Source organism: Excalfactoria chinensis, chromosome 1 (genome assembly GCF_039878825.1).
Source record: "Excalfactoria chinensis isolate bCotChi1 chromosome 1, bCotChi1.hap2, whole genome shotgun sequence".
In the NCBI taxonomy this organism is placed as follows: Eukaryota; Metazoa; Chordata; class Aves; order Galliformes; family Phasianidae; genus Excalfactoria; species Excalfactoria chinensis.
Genome location: NC_092825.1, coordinates 155,308,621 through 155,324,130, shown reverse-complemented (window position 1 = coordinate 155,324,130; position 15,510 = coordinate 155,308,621). Strand labels below are relative to the sequence as shown.

The following is a 15,510-nucleotide window of genomic DNA, read 5'->3' as shown; positions in this document are numbered from 1 at the left end:
TAGAGATAAAGAATCATAGAATCATAGGATGGCCTGGGTTGAAAAGGACCACAGTGATCATCTAGTTTGGACCCCCCTGCTATGTGCAGGGTCACCAGCCACCAGACCAGGTGCCCAGAGCCACATTTATTTTACAAATCTTGTGCTTTGATAGGTTTTTTATTAAACGTGATGAGTGGGAAAAAAGCGTATCAGTATCATTTTGAACTGTGAACTTTTTGCTCGGTGTGCAGCAGCTAGCAAACCTCTAGACTTAAGAAAAAGATGAAGAAAATGGTGACTAAATTATGCTCCCCTTCACTATTTAATGATGTGATCAGGTATAAATCGTGTATGCAGTTGTGTCCACCCTGTATCCAGAAATCCTGTGACACAAACAGAAAAGGACTAGAAAAGAAAGTGAAACTTAGCAGTGTAATGACTAGTGCCGTTGCAAAGATTGGAGGTAAACACAGGGAGCATAGAAGTGGTATGCTTAATTCTTAATATATATTTGCTGTCTGTTGATATGTAAAGGAGGTGCTGTTTGTGTAATAAATTCTTTGTGATATTTGCTTAATAAATTGGGGCAAAAAAAGAAAATTTATCTGTTATCAGGCATGAATGTTGTGAAAGGACAAATGATGGAAGAAAATGTTTTGGAAACCAAAGTGATTCAAAAATATGTCTTTGTCAGTAAGATTTTTGCTATGTATTTGCAGTTTGCTTTTGAGTTTTACCTGATTTGGATTTATGCTATTGCCATTGCGCTAGCTTTTCATAAGTGTCATCATTATGTAGAGTATATTCATTATAAATATATTCCTGTAGTCATTTTAAATAGACACGAGCTAACTGTGGAACACATGAAATAGCGTAGAAGTGGAAGTGCCCAAGATGCAGCACACCTCTGCACTAACACTGTGTTCTCCTTGGCTTAGACTTGAGCCCTGTATTTCCTTGGACCTGTCCATGTGAATGTGAATGCAAGGATGGTGAAACACTTCAGATTCAGATCTCTAGCTTCAGGTGTTAATGGTGTAGGTGTTCATGTGTGAGCAAGGTATCTAAGCTCTTCTTTATAATACTAATGATCAGCTGGCAAGCATAGAGTCCTTCAAGTTGGGATGATTTGCTCTCTAGGCACTGCTGACTGCTGTGGGAGATAAAACACATTTTGGATTTGTGTATACATACATTTATTTTTCTCCGAAGTTGTTGCAACTCTAGATCTTCAAGGAGTCTGATTTCCTAAAGATTCCATACGTGATCTGTTGTTTTCAGCTCCTTTGAGAAGTTTTTAATGAAAAAATAACCCAGGTCTTTTTCTTGTCATGTGATGATATGAGAAGCAACTGTAGTAACTACATTAGATCTGAATTTAGGTGGGAAGTGGAACTTAATAAGAAGCATTTGTTTTTAGTCTTCGTAGTAGTAACTCTATTTTTCATTAGAATCTTCTCTCTTGCAGTCTCCCAGTGAAGTGTACAGTTGGAAAAGAAACTCTTCTCTGAGTCGCAAACACGCTTCTCCTTCTGATCCATTTTTTTATGGAGCCCGAAGGAAAAGAGGAGCTGCAAAACAAACCAATTGTGTGACTTTATTGGCTTCTAATCAAATAGTCAGAATTTTAGCACCTGGAGATGTGCCTTTGAAAGACATTTACCCAAAAGGTAAGAGGTTCACGTACTTGTACTGCAACAATTGTACATGGTTGGTTCTGTTTTGTAACTTGTGCATCTTTACAAAATGTTTTTGAAGGATTGCAAAGCAAGCATTTGAGGAGAAATAAGAGTAGTTACACTCATTTTGCCAACTTTACAATCAATTTGAATCTTACTAACAAGCTTAGTACCACTGAGGAACTAACCATGCTGCCTAAGCTATGAATATTCCAGTAGATAGCATCTCACTTTGCCTACACTGGGGACCAGCTAGAGGAATGTGATTGTTCCAGTCCAGCAGTCAGCTTTCGCCAGTATTTCCAGCCTCTGCTCAGTACCCAACAGATGCACCATTATAAGACATGCCTTATTTGTCAAACCAGTTGTCCATACATCTCAGTTTGAAGACACATCCTGTCTCTGTTTCCAGCAGGGACAGCAGGAGAGGTTATTTAGAGAATTCATGTAGCCCTATCACTTGTGTCTTTGCTTTTGTACTTGAGATCTCAACATTTGTCATTGTTTTATTAGGGATGCTGCAGAGTGCATTTCTGCCTCACTTTTTAAATCTACGTTTATGGACCTGTTGTGCTCACATTTGTCTGGTCCCTTTTTGAACTCGTTTGTCTCTACAGAAAGTTCACAAGTTCACTACTCTGTTTCATGAGCCACTCTCTTACAAGGTTTATCAAGTGCCTCTTGTTTTGAGGGTTCTTCATTCATCTTGACCATCACCTACATGACTTGGTAAACTACAGTCACATCTGTCTTCTTTCCAAACTGAAGAGACCCAGGCTTCTTACTTCTTCTTATCCAAGATGGTGGGCAACATTTACGTCCAGTAAAACCATTCTCTACTTGCACGCTAATAAAACAGGCATAGGCAAACAGACTTTTAGACTCTTCTGTGCCGTCATGCCATGTTTTCTGTTACTGTATTTTTAGCTCCTTCAGCCAATAACTGAAAATGTGCTACTTAGTGATAAGCAGCAGAATTTGTGAGTTTTGCATCTCTCCAAGGAAAAAGGGCTCTCAAAAGAGAAAGCCCAAAAATGCTGTATGTGGTAGAAGGGCCGGTTTTTTGGACTTATCAGCACAAGAAGCTATTCTTGCTTTGTGTTATTTGAACTCTCTGTTCCAGAATAGATGCTTTATTCCAAATTAACTCGCTTTTCCAAGATAAATGATCTATCTGCTTTCACATAACACAGATTAACTTTCCTGTGTAAAGCAAGTAACTGAAAACACCTACTTGAATCATAGAATCACAGAACATCCTGAGTAGGGTGAAGCCCTCAAGAAACAATTGAGCCCAGTTCCTACCTTCACGCAAAACAAAGCAAAAATTAACCCATTTTCTGAGAGCACTGTCTAAATGCATCTTGAGCTCCAATAACTTTATGCCATGATCATTCTCCTGGAGAGCCTGGTCCAGTATCTAACTCTGGTGAAGAACCTCTTCATAACACCCAGCCTGACCCTCTCCTGACACAGCTCCATGATGACCCCTCAGGTCCTGTTGCCATCACAATAGCAACCTCCCCGCTCCCCTTGTAAGGAAGCTGTAGGCTGCCATAGAATCATAGAATCACTTGAGTTGGAAGGTACTTTCAAGGATCACCAAGTCCAACTGAGGGCTCCACATAGGATCACCCAAAATTCAAACCCTGTGTCTGAGAGCATTGTCCAAACACTTCTTAAACTCTACAAGCTTGATGCCATGGCCACTGCATTGAGGAGCCTGTTCCAGTGACCAACCACCCATCCTCTCAGCCTTATGTTCTCTAGGCTGAACCAACCAAGGGACATCAGCCAGCTCTTTGAGTACCCTGGGATGAATCCCATTGGGACCCATAAATTTATATGCATCCAACTGGAGAAGCAAATCCCACACAAGTTTAGATTTGGCCAGTAGTTTATCATTTCTGCAGTCACAGTCCTCCACCTTGAGGCTCCAGTGATCCCAGGGCTCATCATCGATGTCAAAAGCAGAGGTGAAGAAGGCACTAAACATTTCTGTTTCATTTATATCCCCATCTGCGATGTGACCGTCCTCATCAAGCATTAGACCAGCATTATCTCTGGTCCTCCTTATGCTGTTAACGTATTTTGAAAGGGTCTTTTTTATTGTTTCCCACAGTACTGCACAGTTTCAACTCTAAGTGAGCTTTGGCTGCACAAATTTTCTATCTACAGTGGCAAGCAGCATCTCTGTAGTTCTCCCGTGTTGCTTGACCTCACTTCCAGCAGCCATACACTTTCTGCTTAAGAAGAATTCCACTCTAGAAGAATTAGAAAAGCGAAGTCTATGTCAGGCATGTCCAACTTGCTGCTCACAGGCTACATGCAGCCCAGCACATCTCAAAGTACATAGGAAACAAAGGGGTGGGGTTGAATTCCTCCACATGGAAAAAAATGGCACCCATGGACATACGTTGACAGCTGCTGAACATCCATGGAGACCAAGCAGTGGATGTGAGCGTGGTGAGGCAGTGGGTGCATTTCAGCGTTGTCAGCAGTGACAGTGGGGTCACCTCTGCTGGTGCTGAATTTTATGAGCACGGCATGCAGGCTCTTGTTCATCACTGGCAGAAGTGCATAGCTAACAGTGGTAGCCGTGTTGAAAAATTATGTATTGAGCTGATGTTATGAGGTATATCTTGTAAAGTACCTTTTGAGTGTTCACTTAATGGCTGCCAGTAGCTGCCTAACATATAGTCTGGGGACTCTCTGTGTTCCATTTTGTTTATTCTTGATTATTCTGCATAATTTATGGACAGCCTTTGGACATTTGGTGATTCTCCCATCATGGGTGACAATATAGTAAAACAAGGGTATCCTACTACACAGAATTGAGCAATGTGGCAGTCCATTGAAGTTCTTGCACAAACGTTTCCTCTAACAACTTGTTTTACATTCTTGCTTCTGTTTGCTTATCTGTCAGGCTTTCTTTCTCATCTTCTTGGAAAACCAGTCAGTTCTGGCACACAGCTTTCCATTTCTATTAATAATTCAAAGTACTCAGCCAAAGTCTGGTGTACTCCAGTATGTATTACCAAAACTCTTCTAGGAACAACAAGGAAAGAAATCATTTCCTTTGTTTTATCAAAACAATAAACTAGAGTAATAGTTATGTTTGAAAAGTAACTACAACAAGAATTAATTTCCTCAAAGACTGCCAAAGAGATGTATGGCCACAAAATGTAAACTCAGACAAGAGTTCATGGCAGAATCCCACAAATAAGAATTAATGTTTATTCTAAAAACAAGGCTATAGAAATGAGGGCTGCTTGAGAGTAAATATTTACTTGGATTCTCAGCACTTTCCATATATGAATATAAAATAACAATCTGTTACTAAGTGCATGTCTCTATTAGTGTGACTGGAATTACGTGTAATACAACACACAGTTACAGGAATAACCCCAACACGTCATCTGGCCCACCTGTTTGTATAGGGACAGGATGTCACATGTTTAGACTCATCTTGACTGTTGATTTTCAAACACTTATCTTAAAAAACTGTAAGTGATTCTAAGGCTTTCCTGACTAGTCTATTGCAATGCTTCACCCTCTTTGTACAGTAAAAGGTTTTCCTGGTATCCATCCTGTTTTGTTATAAATTAATATGAAAAAAAATTGTGTTGCCTCCACTCGATCAGAATTATACTTCCCTCTTGATAAGAAGTGTTAAGATATTATGGCATGTTTTATTTTCTGTAGCTTTTTCTTTTTGGATTTCAAATAAATAAATAAATAAATAAATAAATAAAGTTTTTTCCTTATTTTTGCCCCTATAGCTCCCCTCTTTGCCAGGCCCTCTTACCCAGGACTCGTGTGTCTACATTTTCTTCTGTTTGATGTCTGGGCATAACTGTTTTTCTCCCTCAGGCTTCAGCAGAAGGAGGACAAACTATATTTATTTAGATCTGATGTTCTTATTAATATAGAACCTGCATTTTGTTTTCCTTCTCTGGCAGCAGCATAGCATCTATTTACTTTGTATGTTCATTGTAAGATCATTGACTGCAGTTCTAAGGCCCGGACAGTTATTTCTGTATTGCACTTAAATATTTGGTTACCTTTTCCTCAGCTCCCTACTTTGCAATCCCTTTTCTTTTTGTAATTTAATCTGATCGATTTTTCTTTCTAATTTATCAACCACTCTTTAATTACAATTCTACCTCTTCCGGTCCAGTAGTTCTGTGTCTATCTACATGTTCCAGGCCTTTTACTGGAGTTCTTTAAGAGTATCTTACTCTCCATTAGTATCCAAAGAGAGGGCATGTTTTTAAGCATGAGCAAGATCTAGGCAAAACAGAAAATACTCTGTGACCTACAAACATGTATTTTACCAGATTATTACTATTTTTATTTTTGTCATTTCTAGTTGTTTTATATTTACATTCTTAAAGAATGATCAGTAAATACAGCCAAAAAACTACTGTAAATGTGCGTACTGTAGATATGTAGTACTGACCTTTGGGCTGAGGGAAGAGAATCATAGAATGGCCTGGATTGAAAAGGACCACAGTGATCATCCAGTTTCAACCTCCCTGCTATATGCAGGGTCGCCAACCAGCAGACCAGGCTGCCCAGAGCCACATCCAGCCTGGCCTTGAATGCCTCCAGGGATGGGGCACCCGCAGCCTCCTTGGGCAGCCTGTTCCAGTGCATCACCACCCTCTGCGTGAAAGAATTCCTCCTAGTATCTAACCTAAACCCTTTCTTGTCTTAGTTTAAAACCATTTCCCCTTATCCCATCCTTGTACTGTAGATATGCATTGTGTGCACCTGTGGGTTATTCTTTACTTACTTGAATGTTGGGCCCCCTTCTATTGCTAGTTTTATTGGTCTTTCTTTGTGCTGTATGCAGTGAGCAACACTTCTGCAAGTCTCTCCATTTCAAGGAGTCTTGCAAGAAGTGTTGTTCAATTTAAGGCAACAACGTTTACTTTGATGTAATTGAAAAATTTTCCAGTGAGAATTAGAAGTACAGTATTTTGAACCATTCTTCAGTGTGCTTTTTGAATCAGAAGTACAATTGACTTTATCTTCAGTAACAGATAAATGCAGTAAGTTAAGGATTACAGTAACGCCTGATCACTGCTTTTGTGAGGAGGGCTATATTTATGTGTAATTCTGACATTTACTGTGCAAACATGTTGTTCTTATATAATTGTGCCTATCTATTTGCTTGCAGTCATTATAGTGAAACGTTTCAGTGTTTGCAAGTTATATTCCTGTGTTGAATGTAAAGGTTCATCATTTTATGACAGGTATTGCATAATGAATTGTTTCAATTTAATCTCCTAAATGCAAATGCAATAACCAGTTAATCATGCAGCAGGAAAATAATATTTGTTTGTTTTCAGATGTTGCTCCCCCACAAGCTGCTGGATATTTGGAAGTAACAGATCTGAACTCGAAGAAAATCAAATACATTGCTATTCCTAGGTATGTTGTTTTATTGATTAGAGCAGCCTCTGCCTCACAGGAAGAGCAAACAGAATTTAATGTGTATTATTAAGTTGAGATAAGCAAATATTTCTTCTGGTGTGGAAAGTGAAAGTAAATGACACTCAGTATGACACTCTTCCTCCTCCTTACAGTTAACTTGGTCAAATTCCAGCATAACTCTTCTTCAGCTGAATTAGTACATGCCAATTTCAGTCATAGAGGTATACGTGTTGCAGCTTCTTGGCTCTTCTAAATTATGAACAGTAGTATTGATTAATGCAAGTTGCAAATCATTGTGCCAGTCACTAATAGAACCAAGAAAGTGCAAAGAATCTTTCATGTTTTAACTAAATTTTCTTTCGCGTTATGTAGCTGTTAGATCCCCATTTCAGCAGTAAATGTTCATCTGCAAATTGAGTGCTTGTTTATAACCGTACTAAGATTCTCTTCACGTAAAGCTGTGCCATCTTTAAATGAGTGTTTAGATCCTCACCTCCTGCTCATACCCTAGGGGTCTTTCTTTAAGGTGATGCGAAGAAACCTTCCTCATTGCTCAGGTCATGTTCTCTCATATTTCTTTAATAGTTCTGTGTTTTTCTATAGCACATTTTTAATTTTTTATTTTTTTTTCCCATTCTTTATGGTATTTTTTGTAAAGACTGATCTTCAGATAGATAGGATATAGCAGTGGACTCGGCTTTCATGAATAGATATCATTCGGTCACAGCCAAGTTTCAGTAGGTGGAATCTTTCAGATAAAATAGTAGATTTGTGAGGCTTAATTATGGTCTCTTGAGGAATGAGGGCATAATTTTATTTAATCGCCACCTTAGCTTCAGAATTATTCATCTTCTTTTTGATTGCAACTTTGAGATCAATCACTCCCACTCTTGTTTTTCAGCCCAGGTTCTCTCTCACCGTATACATCTTGGCTCTCTAAGATCTCAGATGCTGATGCCCTGTTGGCACCACTGGGTAAAGTAGGCTTGGTTAGCGTGGACATGGGAGGTGGTGTGAGGCTCTGGGAGACTGGGCTTGAAAGCCTGCAGCGTTCTCTGCAGGACTGGAGGAACATGATTGGACAAGAGGATGGTCGGCCTGTGCAGGTAAGTATTCCCTTATCTGAAGTGAAAAACATTAAGTAAATTGATGCAAATGAGTTTTCTTTTCAGGTGGGAGAAGGGTCAGGGGAGAGATGTATTGAAAAACATTAAGAAGTAGAAGCATGACTGCAGGAAAAATTGAATAGATATCTTCACTGAAAAAATAGCTTGATTACTGAGCTGATTTGTGACCCCTGTGATTATGGCTACTGACATTTCACTTCGTCTTTCAGTATTGGGGTTAGAATTGTTGCCAAATTTCAGTATATTAACATGTAAATTGACTCTGTGTCTCATGCTGATTTTTAACTGCAATTTTCAAAATAGGAAGTAGTGAAATCAGTGTTTAAGGAAAGCATATGGAAACATAGAGTGGCTTGGTTAGGAAGGGATCTCAAGGATCATCAAGCTCCAACCCCCTTTAATGTACTGACTAATTTGGAGGGTCACCAGGGCAACGCAAATGGAAAATTCAGAACTTTTCAATTGCATCTTTAATTTTTGTTAGTATCATTCTTGCCTTGGGAATTGGAGTGTGCTTTAGGAAGGGCTTTTGACTAGGAAGATCCTGTGTCTGTCTACAGCTGCAATTATTTCTGCTTCATGAGTTTCTGTAATCACTTTCACAGTATGTTAAAATGGGAAAACAGAATGAATCACCTCTAAATGAGATCTCTCTATGTTAGAGTCCAGATATTCCAAGCGTTTGTGAGATCTGTTAGGCAGAAAACAGCTCTTCTATCACTTTCTTTTCCCACACCGAGTTCCGTTTCCACAAGACAATTACGTAAACTCGTGCAAGAACTGACATGTTATTGCATCAAAGCAAATGCCTTTTGTAAAAGTCATGAGAGAGGAAAACTGTTTCCCAGTAGCGTGTTTGTGTGGTTTCATGTTGCGTTAACAGTGCGGTTCTTGTTGCCTATGTAGTAGCACTATCGCCATCTTATGGTCAGATACCATCAGTTTACGTTAGCCCAACTTAACCCACTGATAAAGTTGGCTGGTAGGATTGAAAGGAACCCGAAGGAGCAGTTAAGAGTTTAAAATCTTTGTTAGTAACCGTTGTAGTCTTATTTGATGGCATTATTGTAGTGTCCATCATAGTCGACTAAATATTAGAGAATACTGCCTTGGAAAGTTGAGCATCATCAGAGAATTTTCAATCATTGAATTACTAATGTCAAGCAGCCACTTTACAAGAAGGTTCAGAGGTTTTCCCACAGTCGTAAAGCAGTTTTCCAGATCTTTAGTAGAATTCCTTCTCTCCTGACAGTCTAATTCTGTAAATAGTAGACACACTATGGGGTTAGCTCTTCTTACCGTGTCTGCTTTCCATCCTCTGTCAGCCCAGAATATTCAGCTCAAGCTGGTGGTTTGTCAGGATTCAAAATGGCATGCTGTTTGATTTGGACTTAAGGGCTGAAATGAAGCTTCCTGTATGTTCTTTGAACCTGCATGTTTATCACTAACTTCGTGTTTCTCAACTGCACATGCTTTGCTTTAAGTGAAACCTAAGAAGCTTTATTTACCAAGATATTACAGAGCAATAAGTAAGAAAAATTTTTTATTTTATGTGCATCTCAGATAAGATAATAGATACATAGATGTTGTGAGAACTCTATACTCTGCTATTTGGGTAAGGGGGCCTTCCCTTTCCCCCTTAACTTCATTTTTCAGTGGACATAGACATAAAAGCATTACTTCTGGAAATGAATGGGTGCTATTAGCTTGAAGATACATTCATGTAGATTCCCTCCATAAGATGTGCTTAGCAAGAACTCAAGTATTTCCTGCTCTAGAGACAACTGCTCTGCTAAGAAGACTGCAACTTAATAATACCCTGTAGTCATCTTTACAAAATTATTTTGCAGCCACGCATTGATCTGCTTATTTAAGAGTATCAGTCACATTTCTCTATATAATGTTTCATGCTCAGATTAAGTACCCCACAGTCTAATGAGGTGTCTCCAGTTTCTTAACAAAATCCATCGTTCCCAATCTTGCAGCAGAAGCTCGCTTAAGAAAATTGTTGGTGTTCCACTTATTGCTAGAATTCATCCCCCTGCCAATTTACTGTTCCCTGAAAGCTGCTATTGATGCATCCCACAAAGCCAGTACAGGCTTAGCAAAGCCTAATAGCCCAACATCCACACTTTCACAGTGCCATTCCTTCACCAAAACGAGACCTATCTTGATGATTGGGAACCACAGGTCTGGAAAATCACACAAAATCTCTGCAAAGTTTTCCCAACCTTTGAAAAAAAACCAAGAAGAGATTGCGGTACTTTCAATATAAGTCGAGATTCGAAGGAATGGAAAGAAATCTTCAACCAGATTTCAGTTTGAACTGTCAGTACTATCCATCTTCTAGGGTTGCTTTTTGGCTTTCAGAAACACATTGGATCTCAGAAACAGTCTGTATGTACATAAGCAATGAAACAGAGTGAAACAGAGGAAAACAAACAGCTATTCCAGGGGTATTCAGTAATTAGACTCCTATGATTTTAATGTCATGGCAATCAACGTTTGTTTTGTATTGTTGATACACTCAGCAGAGTTCAAGCTGCTGGAGTCTTGAGGAAATAAAAATAGGTTTTGGAAATATGGCTTATGTGTATGTTAATTTTCCCTTGTACCGTCGGGCCAGAAATTGTCTTTAATTATTGAGGTTTTAAACTCAGAGCGAGAGTGCGGTATTCAAACATGATTAAACTGGAGTGCCTAGCATACAAATCTATGTAAAACAATGGATTATCAACTCAACTTGGAATGCATGGATTGTTGAGTTTTTTCACTTCTTTTTTTAAATACAGGAAATGCTGACTAAGTTCTGACATACCTTGGCCATGGTTTTTCAGTAAACTTAGTTTACTGTTGTGTGTTCTCTAGGTAGAGTACAATGCTTACATAAAGGTAATTGAAGGATGCATCATCTTGAGATATTGAAAAGCATCATGCTCCTTAGGGACCAGAAATCTCTGCAACTAAATCTTTATTCATTTGTATGTGACTGCTAGCAAAACCATTTCTTTCTGTGTTCATTCCACTTAATTCTCTTTTACTGTAAATTGTTGCTCAGGATGTTTTGTGCTGTGTAACTACTCAGAATGTCATTGTTCTCAAAAGTCTCAGGACAAACCCAACCCATTTGAGTGCATGAAAATGTTCAAAAACTATAGGAAAGTTGGCTTGTAATGTGTGATACTGTATGCATATAAACCTCGAAACACAATCACAGCTTCAATGGCGACAACTACTTTGTGTAGTTTTGATCTAGACAATATTGCCATGCAAAATGACATCCTAAAGCTGGAGATGATCTCTTGTCATTTCAGTAGCAAGACTGCAAAGGATGCATTATCTGAGATATGCATGAGACGAGTTTGTGCCATTTGTGGCTATAGAAGAAGGCCTGAGGAGTTCAGTGGTTGCAGCTCTTTTAATTGCCTGTGGACTCCTCTCTCTCATTTCCTATTGGAAGTATATCAGACCTTCCTCACAAATACTCAAGTACCTAAGCTAGCTTTGTGAAGAAATCATGCTTTCATCTGACTTGAGTAGTTAGCAGTCAAATAAAAGACCTCTTTCCTCTTTCCCATCTTCCTGTTCTAATCCTAAATAAACAATGTTTCTCATCTTCCGGAAGGTCCCAGCTCTTAGAGGCTGAAGTTGTTCCTGTCTTACAGTACATTGGCTTCTTCAAGGTTGATTATTGCTTACATTTACTTGTCTTCGAACAGACGCCAGAGCGGACTTGCTCAGGGTGTGCTTGGGAATGCTGAGGAATAACAGAAAGGAGATGGAGCAGGATCCAGTTTCAGACCTACAGGCATTTTAGTGTCTGTTTTTGAGCTAAGCACAGGAACTCCCATTGTAACCAAGAGAGCCTGAAGAGCTCACCCTGAAGGAGACACCTACACGTGTCTAGCTGTATGGATATTCATACACAACCAACTGTAATGGTAACTGCAGACACCTGGCTTACCTGGGATATCCCTGCCCTGAGCCGTCTGCAGTCTGGATTCAAATCCCATCCTCAGTATGCAAACTATCACTTACAGACTTAAGGAAATAGATAGATACTTAGAAATGGGGGGAGATTTCCTGCGTGCCTATTTCTCTTCTTTGAGCTGACCCCAGGAGATCTGTAGATGCTCAATTCTCTGCCATCTTTGGGCAGTGAACGTCTTACCGCCTTTCTCAAACAGCCTCACTTATTTGTACTCTACTCACCTACTTGTGCACTGTGATGATTTATTCACCTTCTAACGAGTTAATGGTTTTGCTGTTATCCGAATCATTCTTTCATTTCCTTTTGATTTTCCAAGGCTTCAGTTTGTACATGAAAGTTTAGGATGCTTATTTTTGAGGTTCGGTATTTCTCTTAAGTATAATTGATTCTGGCAGTTTAGTGTTACCAACTTGTTTGTATTTACTACTCAGGATCGACTTTGATTTATACTGGCATTTTTTGAAGCGTTTCTACCTCTTTTCCACATTTTAACAAGGATCCAGCCTCTTCCTGATGTTAAGACTGAATCATCGGATCACAGAATTGCTCAGGTTGGAAAAGACCTTAAAGATCACCAAGTCCAACCGCAAAGTGGGCAAGTTGAAGTGGGCAAAGCTTCAGTTCCTATAATAAATGCCCTACCTCACCTGCAGTTCTTATTTTCCCACTGTGGACCAGGTTCTGACCACATGAGGGCATCAAAGAGCCAATTACAGTGATTTTAGTCGTCTCTTAGGTACTGTCGGTACAAATGCCATACTTTGTTGAAATGATAAGCAGCAGCATGTTTTTGTAAGTTTGGAATAACCATACAAGAGCATTCTGCAGTCCTGTACAACACCTTAGGAAACGAAGTATTGCAGGGGACAGCATTACCTACTCAATATCTGGATTGCAGGGCTTGGTAGCACTTGCAGTGCTGAGATCTATAAGCCTCACACACTCCAATCCCAACTGTGCATTGCCCTCTAACAGCTTTCAGTGGGATGGTGTTTGGGGCTTCTTTGCCAAGCGTGGGGCACAGTGTGGGTTTAGCTCTGTGACATTCCTGGACAGCATGATTCATTCTTGCAAAGTGGGAACAAGGCCCTGAGTGTGGGGAAACACAAGACTAGACAGTCAGGAACCTGTAAAGCTTGAGAAGTTCACATCACCAAAATTTTCTGCTTGGTAAAGCAACTCAGATAAAGATCATCAGTTCCCTGTCAGCTACTTTTACTCATATAAATGTCCTCAGCTGAAATGAGGCGCTTGTCAGAAGCACCATGCAAACGCTTCTAAAGTGCATTCCATTTCCTAAAGCTCTTCCAGCCTAATTAGAGTGGACAGACAAAGAGGGGGAGTGGAAATAACCTTAACTTTCTGTTAGAGAAGGCTGATCCAGCACAAAGTTCCTCTTTCTTCCCCTGAACCTCCTCTGAAAGACCACAGTCCTCGTGGGAGAAAATGTAATACCTCGGCTCAGCAACCTTCAAACCTCAGAGTCTGCAGCAGTGCACGTTGCTGACTTACATGCTAGAGTGAAATGCTGCCATCAGAACAAGAGAATGTGCTCTGGTGGTTCTGCTCCTATGAAACCTGTCATCTAACTAATGAAAGAACAAATGCAGAGAAAATATAAGTCATCTGAAGAGAGATCCTTAACAGGAGGGGAAATGGCTGTTTACATGGGTGGATAGTGATAGGGCAAGGGGGAATGGCTTTAAACAGAGACAGGGAGGTTTAGGTTGGATATTAGGAGGAAGTTTTCCACACAGAGGTGGTTTTCAACAATGGAACAGGCTGCCCAAGGAGGCAATGGATGCTCCATCCCTGGAGGCATTCAAGGCCAGGCTGGATGTGGCTCTGGGCAGCCTGGTCTGGTGGTTGGCGACCCTGCACATAGCAGGGAGGTTGAAACTGGATGATCTTTGAGGTCCTTTTCAACCCAGGCCATTCTATGATCCTATGATCATGAGTATTTTCTTTACCTAGTACTGAATATTCCTTTCTGTAGAAGAAAAGACTTGTTGGCTCCAATTTGGAGCTTTCATATTATCTTTGAGAAAATAATATGTACATTCACGCTATTGATACAATATTGTATTGGGGGAAAGGATGGTTTTGTGCCTTGCTAATTACAGTCTAGGGTAACATTGAGGTTTTAAGGTAGCAGATGAGGCTTGGGAAGGAAGCTAAAATGAAACAATGGTTTCGTTTCAGGGAAAATCAATCTTTTGTGCATCTGCTAAAGTACATTCTGCTGTGGGAAATATTTTCTAATGCTTCTGTGGGGTGGATTATTTAATGCCTTTTTCACCTAGAGACTGGTCATGTTCCATTACAGACAAAGTCAATCTACTTTCATAATAACATACAGTTGTGACGAAGGATTCTCCAGATTTTGATGAGCAAGTTAGTTAATATCTCCTAAATCACATGTAGGGCCAAAGTTTATGATCTGTTTAGTTCTTCCCCTGCATGATATCCTGACATACGCCCAATCTTTGCCCAGTGTACTAATGAAGGAAGAAAGCTATTTAAGAAAACGTTAATGATTTAATTGTTTTATGGTATTTGTAGTGTATTTATGTTCCTGTAAGGATTTGTATTTAGTATTTGTAGTGTATTTATGTTCCTGTAAGGATTTGTATTTTGTATTTGTATTATTAGCCTATAGAAAATGGCCAAATCTGTTTTAAAATACTTGATGGGATAAGACAAACTTAATTTGAAGGTGTTTGAAGATGCAACTGTAGTCTATATTTTTTAAGTACAAATTACATCTCTTTATACCTGTGCGATGTTTGCCTGGAATTAGAGTATTTTCCCTGGTTTTCCACTTCTTTTAAGATGTATCCAGACTACTAAAATAAACATTATGTGTTGCATAAGAATACTAGATACAAGTTAGTACTGGCAGGGCCAGCTGCTTTAAAACTAAGAGTTGAAAGTTCCGTTTCCCTGAGCATGGGGCAGATCTCCTCCATTAGAAGCCTGAGTTTTTTCACCAGTCCTCGAGCTGAAACAAGCTTTTGTTGCTGAGAGCATTGCAAAGGAGCTTTTCTGGCAAGCAGTCCCGAATGGGAAGCGCTGGCATATCTTGTGCCTTTCAGGAATTTTAATGAAGTTAGCCAGATCAGAATGCTGAAGTAAGCTGATGTATTAAGAGACCATTTACTCTGTTGCCAGCGTACTGTGCTGAATGGAAGCGTGCTGTATAGGGAGTAAAGTGACAGGAATGATTCCAGCTGAAAAAGATCTACATCAGAGATGCATCTCAGATGCATCAGGGGAAAAACTGAAAGCT

At 39.6% G+C, this 15,510-nt stretch overlaps 1 protein-coding gene across 1 annotated transcript in view; it reads left to right on the top strand.

Moving 5' to 3' along the window:
* The window catches only part of VWA8 (von Willebrand factor A domain containing 8), a 162,925-nt gene that overhangs the window by 117,462 nt on the left and 29,953 nt on the right, over positions 1-15,510 (top strand). The window contains exons 35-37 of the mRNA XM_072358299.1: positions 1,451-1,652; positions 7,019-7,100; positions 8,005-8,209. Coding sequence (XP_072214400.1) covers positions 1,451-1,652; positions 7,019-7,100; positions 8,005-8,209 — 489 coding nt within the window. The remainder of the gene's footprint in view (positions 1-1,450; positions 1,653-7,018; positions 7,101-8,004; positions 8,210-15,510) is intronic.